General features: G+C 33.2%; 2 protein-coding genes across 4 annotated transcripts in view; one reads left to right on the forward strand and one right to left on the reverse strand.

Moving 5' to 3' along the window:
- Window positions 1–1,134, forward strand: part of pde9aa (phosphodiesterase 9aa) — a 55,429-nt gene extending 54,295 nt beyond the window's left edge. For all 3 annotated transcript variants that reach the window (XM_009304653.5, XM_073912597.1, XM_021478889.3), the window contains one exon: window positions 199–1,134. The gene's annotated coding sequence lies outside the window, so the exon portion shown is untranslated. The remainder of the gene's footprint in view (window positions 1–198) is intronic.
- On the reverse strand, window positions 343–12,637 carry wdr4 (WD repeat domain 4). The gene is given in 11 exon segments (NM_001126435.2): window positions 343–1,138; window positions 2,395–2,467; window positions 4,123–4,309; window positions 4,869–4,933; window positions 7,419–7,514; window positions 7,616–7,676; window positions 7,756–7,868; window positions 9,648–9,804; window positions 11,641–11,787; window positions 11,891–11,959; window positions 12,515–12,637. Coding segments are annotated over 11 exon segments (1,242 nt in total). The 5' UTR covers window positions 12,598–12,637; the 3' UTR covers window positions 343–947.
- Between the last annotated feature and the right edge of the window lie 177 nt (window positions 12,638–12,814).

A 12,814-nucleotide genomic window follows, 5' to 3' on the forward strand; every position in this document is an offset into this window, starting at 1 on the left:
AAATTAAAAAAATAAAGAAATTGAAATGTATATATAAATATACTATGGCAGTCAATGGCTACCAGTTGTCAACATTTTTCTAAAAATCTTCTTTTGTGTTCTACAAACTAAACATTTTGGGTGAACTATATATTTAACTATAATTGGTTATTTATGTGATCTTCTCCGCATAATATACCTGTTGTTTGTCTGTTTCAGCTGGATTCGCCATCAGAGTAAGTGGGAAATGAGTGTCTCTCCAAAGCATCATTCAGGGAATTGTTGAACCATGTACAGCTCAGCTATGAACCATTTGTGTTGTTTTTATTTGGTTTTGTAAAAGTATAAACATTATACAGGATGTACAGATTTTTAGTCACTTTTATTCAGAAAACAATAAAGTCTAACTTTATGAAAAAACTGAAACCCCAGATCTCTCCAAGCACATAATTATCATTATACAGTTTAATGATTATTCCTGTCTCTGAAAGAGTTGAACCGCATAGTTCACTGACTGATGCTGCTAAAAGCACCCAAATCATCTTTTTCTCTCAATGATTCGAGCAAGATCTTCTATAACATGAAAATATTTAATTTATGCAGGATGTCAAAATTTGTTGTTGCTTGATCTCATGTGATTGACAGTTTTCAGCCTCCATAATGGTAAACAAGTCACAAGAGAAGGTCATGTTTTTGATTACAAGAGCGCACAAAATCCTACAAAAATAGTTCTATTTATTAATAACATACCACGTCTATTTTGATGTTTTGATGTTGACTAACTGCTCACATTCAGAGCGTGACTAGCGGACTCTAGCGGTTAAAAGACAACATTACAACTTAATGTTCAGGAAACGGAAACCACCATGTCTGGATGTCTTTACTGAACAACAAAATAAAATCAGTCAATTAACAAAAAACAACATTAGTATTATAGAAACATGTCAAATTAAAAAGCAGACTTCCTTTCAGCTGGTGCTTTGTGGCACAGCGCCGCTCTCGGTTTTACTTTTTTTGTTGGGTTTTGAGCCGTTTGCTGCTGCTGCTCTCTTCTTATGCTCCAGGTCTAGTCTTTCCTGTTTCTTTTGTAAGTATGAAGCCATATTGTCAAAGTTCACTTTATAAAGATGTTTAAACTGACTTTCCAGTCCCACGGAACCTGTAAAGAAAATATTTATTAATATTTTTATTATTGATAAATAACATTAAGTGTTCTTACAAAGGTTTAAAAAAAAACAAAGTGTATCAGAGTTGGGCATTGATCTTATAAAAGCTTACACTCAACATCTCAAGTAAACAAATTTGATAAGAAACCTGTTGAATTCAATGTCCACTGACACCTGGCAGACAATTAAAGCTGTTTATTCAGCAAAATGTCTTAATTATTTATAAATGTTCCAGTTAAGTGCCCAGAAAAGTGCTAAATACATGTAAGGATTTATTATTATTATTAAGTTTGCATTAACTTGTCCCATTTTTAGAAACACACAATATTTTAAATTGTTAATATATCAAGCTTAACACTTAATAGATTAGTAAGCAACTTTAGGTATAATTCACCAAAAAAACAAATCTAATGTACTTTTTATTTCCTCACACTAAAGTGGTTTTAAAGTTTTATGATTGTCTTTTTTTCTGTTCAACATATTTTGAAGAATGTTGGGGAACAAGCCACAGACATCCATAGTAGGAAGTAGTTTTCTAACATTCTTCAGTATATCTTCTTTTATGTTAAATAAAAGAAAAACTAAAACTGCTTTGATAAAAGTGGAGGACATGTAAACGATGACCATTTCGATTTTTGGATGAACTATGCATTTAAGTTTACCCGATCATCCGATGTTAAAATTGATCAAATATGACAACACGTTTTGGGCTTTTTAGGTTCTGTGTATGGGCTCACCATTCAATTATCACTGAATTATCCAATAGTATCTGGATTCAGCCTTTATGATGCAATGTTGGCACTCAGTGATGCAATGTCAGACATAATGCACTCAAATGGAGTGAGAGACATCACTGTAATGTAATGTAATTCTTTTATTTATTGCCATGTCAGCAACCAAGGCTATTTTCATGGCAAGAACATTTCAATAATAAAAAACAATTAAGAACAACAAACAAATGAACACACAAGTTAAACAAGATTTTTAGTGTTAATACATGATAAGAATTCTAAAACACATTTTCCTGGTGTCACTTTGTTAAAAATGCCCTTAAGAGAGTTCATTTCATTAAAAAAGTCTTCTGGAATCATTAAAAGCAGGACAGTCCAGTAAAATGTATTTTACAGTAAGTGACATCACCGTAAGGGGTAGGGTTTAGGTGAGCCCATTAAAAAGCATTGGATGCAGCTCAGATTGCACTGCACCAGGTCTGCATCCAGACCCCTCTCCAATTATCTGCATTTCTTACCTTTAAAGAGATGCCATTGAGTCTGTAATGCATTAGTGACCTTCTTCAGTTCAGGGCTCTCAGAGTCACACAGCTGTAAACACAACCAATAAGAATCATCTGTTAACAATCTTTTATCCTCTCATGGTAATAATAATAATAATAATAATAATAATAATAATAATAATGCATTTTATTTAAAGGCCCCCTTCATGACACTCAAGGTCACAGTACAGGACAGCTAGAACAATCAGTTCACATAAAAACACAATAAAAAAAATAGCAATAGCAAAAACAAAACCATACAAACTTTAAAAATGAAGTTGAGTTAAAGTGAATAAGCTGTTCTTAACAGATGTGTTTTAAGATTGGATTTAAATTGTGAAAGAGTGTAAATTACGGAGATCAGGAGGAAGTGAATTCCAAAGCTGAGGAGCAGAGTGGCTGAAAGATCTGCTCCCCATGGTGACAAGGCGGACAAAGGGAACAGTGAGGTAAATGGAAGAAGAAGACCTGAGTGTTCGTGAAGGTGTGGTGATATGAACAAGGTTAGCAAGGTATGGAGGTGCAAGATTTTGGATGGCTTTAAAAATGAGAAGTATTTTATAATTCTGAAAGATAAGAGATATATCCTGAAGATAGGAAGCCAGTGAAACTGTTGTAGAATGGGTGTGATGTGACAGACAGAGGGGGTTTTTGTGATAAGGGAATTACAGTAATCTAAACAAGATGAGACTAAACTATGAACAAGAATGGCAGCTGAATGAGTTGTGAGGGAAGGATGTAAACGATTTATATTTCGAAATTGGAAATAAGTGACCGGGTGACATTATTAAAATGTGCAGTGAATAAAAGGGTGCTGTCGAAGATGACCCCCAGACTCTTAACCTGAAGGGAGGGGGTAAATGACAGAATGATCTGTGGCAATGGAAAAGCTATGTGATTTATTTAAAGTGGATCATGTACCAATAAGTAAAGCTCAGTTTTATTGTCATTTAATTTCAGGAAATTTGAGGTGAACCAGGATTTGATGTCTGCAAAGCAGTTAGTAAGGGATGAAGGTGGGAGTGGGAGTGGTTGGGTTTGTTAATGGGTAGAGCTAGGTGTTATCTGCGTAGCAATGAAAATGAATTTGGTGGTCTTTTATGATGGTCAAAACCATGTAAATGCAACAAAAACTCAGGTTAACACTAGAATTTACTTTTTTCACACATATTGCAAACTTTTAATTGAAAGTACAACCTATAAATGCTGAAAGCTTTTCTAATATCATTAGTGTTAGTATAATATGCGTTCTTTTAATAATTTTCAAGGTCTATGTATCATTTGTTCCATGGTTGACTCTGCTAAATAAGCCAACAAGACTTTTAACAATTATTATTTTGTTTCATTTTAACAAATGTCTCATTAAAACATCTATAAACTAGTTAAACCTGTTCTGAGATGAAGTAAACTACGAAACCTGTTCAGCGATTCAACACTGGGGGGCGATCTGAGTGAACCTGCCAGATTTTATGGTATACACAAATCACACCCAATGGGAGACACATTACATTTTCTAAACATTTCAAAACATTCATGATGCATAAATCTCATTTTACTGAAATCACGACACCTAGCCATTTTGATACATCCTCTGAAATCCCTGATAAACTACCTAGATGTATATTATCCTTTACATAAACAAGCCAATCTACATAGCAACATTCAACATAACCAATGAGCATGGAAAGCGGAGCATGAGTTTACCCTCCAGTGCTGCTCAGAGTGTCGATACAGGAGCACCTTCATGTCTTCACTCTCCAGCAAAACCCACAGCTGGTTTTCTGAGTCAAAGGTCACGTCCCATGGCGAGAGAGGAAGAGTCAGCGTGTCTGCAGGTTTCAGGAGGCCCTCTGTCCCACAATCCACTGTGAACAGCTGAACTGAGGGGAATCTAAACACATGCAGATGATGTTACTCCTGCAGATGCGTAATCTTTCTTAAAGGAACACTACACTATTTTTTTAAAATATTTTGAATCCATTCAGCCGATCTCCGTGTCTGGCAGGAGCACTTTTAGCTTAGCTTAGCATAAATCTTTGGATTGGATAAGACCATTAGCATCTTGCTTATTAAAACAAAAAGTTTTGATAATGTTCCTATTTAAAGCTGGACTCTTCTGCAGTTACATCATGTACAGACGAATAATTAAAATTAGATTGTTTTCTAGGTCAAAATGACTAGGATCTATAGGCTACTATTGCTAATGGCTCAATCTGGTTCAATGATTTATGCTAAGCTAAACTAAAAGTGCTCCTGTCACAGCCAGAGATTGGCTGAATGGATATAAAAAAATAAAAATCAATGATTATTTAACTTTAGGAGAGGTGTAAAATTTCCCAAAACAGTGGCGTGTTCCTTCAAGACCTGTTTGATTCTGTTTTAACAAAGAAGTCTAGCTGAATAAAATTAGGAGGATGATCAACAGAAAAATGTGATGAAATGAAACGCACCCCTCACACTGAACAGCGACATGTTGTCCATCTGGTGAACTGATGATCCGGCTGACCGCAAACCTCTGCAGAAAAACAGAGGCATGGTTACAGTATCCAATATAAAATCTACAGGTCAAAGAGCAGATGTCCTATTGTGCTGTTTTCATCTAATAATTTTAAAAACAGAGCACATATTAAATGCAAATGTCCACTACTATTGTGAAGTTTAGATGGCTGAAATAATGTTCATCATTCAGCATTACAGATTTATTTGCAGACAAATAGATAAAAAAGGTGTTTTGAAGGATCAAAGTGGCCAATTGCAAACATTAAAAATGATAATTTATTAGGATTTTGGTGCTGTGATGTGTGTGATTCTATCAAATGATTCTTGTTATATTATAGATTTTATATTTACACTGAATGACAGATAATGTGTGTCTTCTGTAAATCACAGTGAAAAGCAGCAAACAATAAATGCATTTTTGCTTATGAATAAAATAAATTGAAACAGGACACATTCTAAGGTAAAAAAAAAAAAAAAGTCAATAAATAAAAAAATAATAATTTTTTTCATTTACAACCCTGGATTTAAATGGACAAACGCTTTATTGCTGTCATTTATGCCTACATACAAGTTAAAATATTTTCCAAGTATTTCTCCTGTTGGATGAAGCTGCTTGCCTAACAAAAGCTTGATAGACATGCTAAATTTTTAATACACATAAAATGTAATGCATACACAAATACAATAAAATAGATAAAAATGTTTTTTATACATGTATCAAATATACTTCATTAACAACAAATATCGCTACATCTTAAACCTTTACTAATAACATGTTAATGTTAATAACATTAAACTTCAATATAAATGATGCTATAATGTTTGTAAATGACAAATTAAACATTTACAGCATTTTCACTGTCATAAATGTTTTTTATTCTAATTATGCACTGCAAGTGCTCATCTTTACAGTCTAAACACTCTTATTTAAAATAAGTCTTGCAGTCATTTACAACTTGTACACCAGTTATTTTGACACTATTATTTAAAATAAAAGGCAAAACTTTTATATTTATATAAATATATTAGGCTGCAACAAATTGATTAAAATTGATTAGTAAAAGCATTGGCAAAGAACAATTGATTCGCCATGTCATGAAACAGAGACATTTCTTTGTTCCGCGCTCAACTAAAGGACTTTATGATTGTTAATGAGCGTCAAAAGTGGCTGATCTGATCTGCAAAATATCCGACTGCCTGTCACCGCATCCCTAAGGACTAAAGCGATATAATGAGAGAAATCTCATTTGTGCTGAGAGAGAGCGCTTACTGAACAGCGCAGCATCGATGACCTGAGCGTGCCCAGGCCCGATTGTAATGTGAGTGCGGGTCGTCGGGGGAGACGGGAGGTGAGACAAGCGTGTTTTGGCCCGGTTCGAGGCAACTGTAAATAGTGTGAGTATGCCCTTAATCTTAATATTGTCTTAATTAGATTAAGGCAAATAATTTGATTACTGATGTCCATGTAAACATAGTCACTGTATGCATATTTATAACAAAACGGAGCCTGTAACACTACTTTTTCATTTTCATTGAAAATACGAAACTCTCTTTTGCTTAATATCAGTTTTAATAATCAATAATGGCCCTTATAAAAGTATAACGTACAATAATTTTGTACATTATAGGAAGCCAAGCAATCAGTCAATACACAGAATGTACGTGGTTACATTCATTATTAACTTATCTTTGCGCTCAGCCAAAACACGAGACCTGAGAACAAGTAATAGATTCAAAAGAGCAAAGTCGGGGAATGAAAGATGAATTAAATATCACGTTTAACAAATATAGTGAGATTAGATCCAGCGGTAGATTCTTGATTAACAGTCCGACAAGCACAGCTCTCATCTGGGTAGATATGCTGCAGGGCATGCTAGAGTGTGTGTCTGTGTGTGGTCACGTGATGTGCGATTTCATTGGTGTGGTGTGGATGGAGAGCTGTTCAGAAACGCTGGGTGAAACGCTATTGTGGACGAGGATTGTTTTCATTCTAAAACCCCGTTTTAAAACTAAAACGTACTAGTGTAAACAGGGACTATACCTCATTAAGATTTTGTTTCTTACCCCATTGGCAAATATTTTTGTTTGTTTTAAGCAAACAATCACTTAATTAAGGTGTTTTTCATGCGTCTAGACATTTCATACGTCTAGTATGTATCTTGATTCAATATATATATATATATATATATATATATATATATATATATATATATATATATATATATATATATATATATATATATATATATATATATATATATATATATATTTTTTTTTTTTTTTTTATATTTGACTTGAGAACAGGACAAAACTACGTTTTTATTTTTACTATTATAACAGCTCAGGGATGTTCAAAACCAACATGTTTGTGCAATTTCTAAAGATTTTAGTTTTATTTTTGAATTAGGGGTTAGAAATTAATATATACACACAAATAAATTGCAGGATTGTGATAAACATTGTATTTTATGTGTGCTTGTTGCAAACAAAATATACAGCACCTTTTCTGTGTTTTCTGAGTCAAGCCCGAATTTCCTCATGTCCACACTGTGTAATCGGCGACCAGTCTCGTAATGCCAGACATTCACTGTGCCATCCTGACAACATAAAGTCAGTTCTGTTATAATATGACACAAATATATCATCCATAAGATTACAATAAAACAATACTGTAAAGGTAAAGTGGAAAAGCACCTACTCCTGAACCTGAGAGAAGCCAGTCAGGATGCCCTGCAGGCACAAGCAATGAACTGACAAATCTGCATGGAAAAAAACAAACATTTTCAAACCACATCTATGGTGTGACTTTATCACTGTCCTTCTACGATCCACACTTACTCTGTGTGGCCCAGACAGAAAGCCTGAATGTTGTAGGGTGAACGCCGAAAACTCACTCTGATCTTCTCATCTCGGTCAGCCGTTATGATATATTTATCATCTGGGGAAAGAGCCTAAATAAAAAAATGAATTCAAAAAAGGGAAAAGAAATTGAATATTACACTCAAATGTCTCATAACAAATAATTGATGAGGTGCTGATGAATTATAAGAAAATACTGCACCTTATGTGTGCCTTATTTACTAATAATTCGACTGACCACAGTTAAATATTCCACTTAAACAACAGTTACCAAAACTAAAAGATCCTGTTCATCTATCAGACTTTTGTCCTCTAACTGCTGCTGTGTGTTGTACAAACTTCTCATCCGAAGTTTGTGTTCATCTCATCCGAATAGTCCAGTGTTAATATTTTTGCTGTGTTGTAACTGAAATCATTCAGTGTAGTGATATGGAACTATAATGCCATCAAAACCTGGCTTGAACTACTTTAGCTGTGAGTTTAAATGAAAATAACAGCACACCTTGGACTGTTCATCAGCCGCTCAGAATCAAGAATTAAACAGCCCACTAGAAATGAAGTTTTAAGTATTAAGGTTTCTGAAATCACATGCCCTGCTACAATATAGTATGAGAAAAACAGAATGTGAGCAGAGTGATATGTCCGAATTTATAGAATTAGAAAAATAAGTCAAGTAGAATCTGAATTGCCTTCTACTTCTGGCAATATTATAGATAGCGGATTCAGTGGACTGATGTTATGTATGAAACTGAAGCTTCACAACAACAAGTATCGGGGTGTGTACTGGTTTCCCAGTCACATGATCAACGGCTAATTTGATTATCGCTTTTTGTCAAATAACGTGCATTTTAATTTGTATAAAGTAGGAGTTCTTTATGCGGTTTACCACAAAATAAGTATTTTTGAAGAAAATGAGAATCCTGTAACTATTGACTTCCATAATATTCGTTTTTGCTAGTATGGAAGTCAATGGTTACTGGCATTCAGGTTTTATCAAAATATGTAATTTTGTGTTTAAAAAAAAAAAAAAAAAAGAATAAAAAATTATAGGGGTTTGAAACCAATTTAAGGAGAGTAAAAAGTATGTTTTGGGCTAACTATCCTTTGTACACAAACGTTTAGATTATTTTAAGTAAGCACTAGATGGCACTGCTCTCAACACGCTCTCAAAGCTTTAAATCTTTTCTGAGAACAGTGAAAAGAAAGCCTCAGTGCTCTACTTGGCTGCATTTCCCCATGCCTAATAGACAATACTACTATAATATCCCATTAGGCCATGTAAGACTATTTATAAACAGGATTGAAGCAAAACAACTGACGTAGGTAGGTCATACGTTAGCATTAATGTCAAATGGTCAATTTAATAAGATGGACAGTAGCTCGGACAATCGGCTTTGAATAGAGTAGAAATCTCTCAGATTAACTTAAAAATGCCATCAGTTGTGTTCCAGAGATGAACAAACTGTTTATGGGTTTGAAGCAACATGATTAAATGGTGACAAAGATTTCATTTTGGGGTAAATGATAAAAATAGAAATGATTAAATGAAAACTTTATGGTACTTAAATTAATTTAACCATTTAATATGTTCTTTTACGTAGTAATGCACCTTTTTTTAAAGCTAAAAATCATATTTATTATTTATTTAGCAAAAATGTGCGAATAAAACTGAATTCTTCATGTTTTTGCTTGAGTTCAATACTAGCTCTAGATAAATTCAAATAAACAAATAATTTAAAGCTATAAAAATAAATTAGATAACATCTCACTTTTTGTCTTTCAATATTTGCTGCACTAAAATGCCATTTAAATAATCTAAATAAATATTTTAATCTTGTTTTAATCTTTACTTTGTACTAATGCAAACATACCACATCAAGTAACATAGATAGATGTCCCAGCTTCAGCTCTCCTGCTTTATGTGGCTCCAGAATGGAGAATGAATACACATCTCCAGACTTATCTGCCACATAGAGTTCGTCCTCAGCTTGAGTAAATGCAAGAGAAGTGCACCGCCGCACAACCCACCTGCAAGAGGACAATCATACGCTTATTCAGAGAAACTAGCATTACAGGATCGCTCATCATTTAATAATGTAGTGGGGTAAAGATGGTTTTCTATTCACACATTCAGACTTTCAACTTCTTAATATTTTTTTTAGAAATGTATTCTTTGAAAATTGTAATGAGAAAAATCATATTATCAGCCAAAGACTATAAAACTACAACATTGTTCACAGTCAATTATTTATTGCTAATGTTGTTTTGAAGTCATACTTGCATGTGATTTTAGACCACATATTTAAAGTAGCATGCTAAATAATATAGAGACCATGTCACAAGTTGTCACTTTGTTAATTAAAAAAAAAAAAAAAACTAGCATTTTAGCCAACTACTGCTGTAACGGTGCATATCACTCGCATTATTGTTCAAATTAGATTTTATAAAATTGATCACTATATTTTTAACTTAATTATACTTTAAGAGTTTATATGTTGGGATTAAATTTGAGCAAGAGCAATCATTTCAGAAACATGAGAATTGAGGAATTTAACCATGATAAAAGTTTATAATTTCCATCCGTTTTTAAAACCTGTGACTTTGCATTCAGGCAAAAGAAGTCATACATTTTGTAAGTTTAACAATGTTGTATTTTATAAACTATTTACAATGAAGATTATACAGTGTTTTTGCATATGGTTATTCAATTTCTGAATACTGTTTGGCCCAACAGAAAACCAAAAAGCACTGTCTTTGTTTCTCTTTATAATAATGTATTTATCAATGCTTTAGAATTGTTTATTATATTTTACGAACGATTCACACCCAAAAACCCTCAATCTGTCTAAATTAATGTTTTTTTCCCCCTAAATAGAGCTATTCAAGCTATCTGGTGAAATTACTATTATATATTATACTAATATATATTGCAGAAAAACAAAATATCGTAATGTCAGATTTTTTCAATATCATGCTGCCCTAATAAGCGTGTTTATCAATGGTTAATACACTCAGTTACAGATGCAAATATAATTGTAAAAGTATAATCAATAATATACACATGCTGATATATTTGAATTTATTGAATTTACAGACAATATTAAAATATAATTGTAATATGGTCATTAGAGTAAATCTTTTTGTATAGGCCTTTTTAAATAAGCATTACTTTTTTTTCCTTTTATTAAATGCAAAGTCTGAATGTGTAAATATAAAACATACTTCACCTCAATCATTAATGTTACTACAAAACTTATCCGTCTTTCGCTCTGTTTGTAAATAATGTTCAGTTTCTTGCACATTTTGCTTCACAAGACCTCAAAGTATCATCAGAATCCACTGTATTAATTGTGTTTTGCCTGCATAGGTTATCTGTTGACTTGCAGTTTACAAATCAACAAGGATCACAGATTCAGCTTAAAATCTTCTTTAAAGGGCAGTACATTCAAATCTGAATATTCTGTCATCGTTAAGATTTTGTTTCAAAGCTTTCTGAGCTTCTTTCATGTGTTGAACACAAAAGAAGATATTCTGAAGAATGCTGAAAACCTGTAACCACTGACTTCAATATTTTTTGTTTTCGTACTACAGAAGCCAATGGTTACAAGTTTTCAGTTTTCTGCAAAACATCTTTTTTTGTGTTCAACAGAAGAAAATAACTAACAAAGATTTAGAACCACTTGTGGGTGAGTAAATAGTAAGTACATTTTCATTTTTGGGTGAACTATGCTATTAATGCTTTACTAAAGAAGAAAAAAAATCCTCCACATTTTGGATAAAGAGAGTGTGAAATTTACAGTATATTAGCATTTTTGAGTATCTATCCCCCTTTAAATACCTTCTGGATTAAATGTGTGCTGTTACCGTGTACTAATGCACTTCCATGATGGTTCAGTGCAGAAGAGAACAAGTCGTTTGTGATCATCCGTAAGCGCTACATGCTTTCCAGATGCTGAGATGGCAAACGCAAGGATACTGTCACTGTCCTTCTCTTCTGATCCCTCCCCAGCACTGCAAGGCAAAAATATGCATGAATAAGACACTTTTCCCATTATCTCATTTTCTATTAATGATTGAATCATCAGAATACAACAACTAAAAAAATATTAGTTACCTTTTGTTATCAACATCAGCTTCTTTAGGTTTTTTCTCAGCTTTGGAACAGTCAAACACAAAAGGCTCTCTATCCAAAATAGTAAAACAATAATAGTTTTACTTACAAAAAAAAATACACAAAAGTACAAGTGTCAAGTATACAGTACATAGAAAGACAAAGTATAACCAGGTGTCACTGCTTTTAAGATTAGTAAGACATTTAATAACGTAATCATTTGATAAGTATGGACAACAGAAAACGAACAAAACTATACAAATAAGCTCAGCTCCAGTGGACCAAGGACAGTTAAATTAAGAGGACTGAAGATAAATAGAATTAAACATCAATATTACCAAAAACAGAGCAACATTTAGAAACTAAAATGACTATTCGTGTAGAAATCAAATGAAAAATGAATTGTGTAAACTTCGTACAGTACTATTATTAATGATATGTGTACAACCCCATAAATATGGCATCCAAAACCCCAAAATTTATTAGGTAAACAAGCAATAGCACATGTCAGGGGAAGTTACAAATGTGAATGCAAAAATTCTGCTGACACGTCACATTCTCTACCATACATCAAAAATATATACGTAAAATGAATAAACAATATTCAGCATAAAATACAGCACTCACCTAGACTGCTTAAGGTTTACAGCAACTAAAGTAGTAGAACAACTTGTAACAAACCAGTCAGCTTTTGAACACACTACAGCCATGTTGAGTGTTGTTCACGTGCGAACTGACAGTCGCACATTTATCACGTCATTAACGTAAAACCACTGGAATCTGGCATGGTGAACCCGCCATTATGAGTGTACCGGAAAAAACCTTTTTAAAGTCATTTTTATTAATCCTTATAGTTAAGTATTGTTATGAATTATTAGCATATTGTTTCGCTTGACACATTCCATCGTTAGACTGGATGAAACAACA

The sequence above is a fragment of the Danio rerio genome, chromosome 9, assembly GCF_049306965.1.
Source record: "Danio rerio strain Tuebingen ecotype United States chromosome 9, GRCz12tu, whole genome shotgun sequence".
Taxonomy (NCBI): domain Eukaryota; kingdom Metazoa; phylum Chordata; class Actinopteri; order Cypriniformes; family Danionidae; genus Danio; species Danio rerio.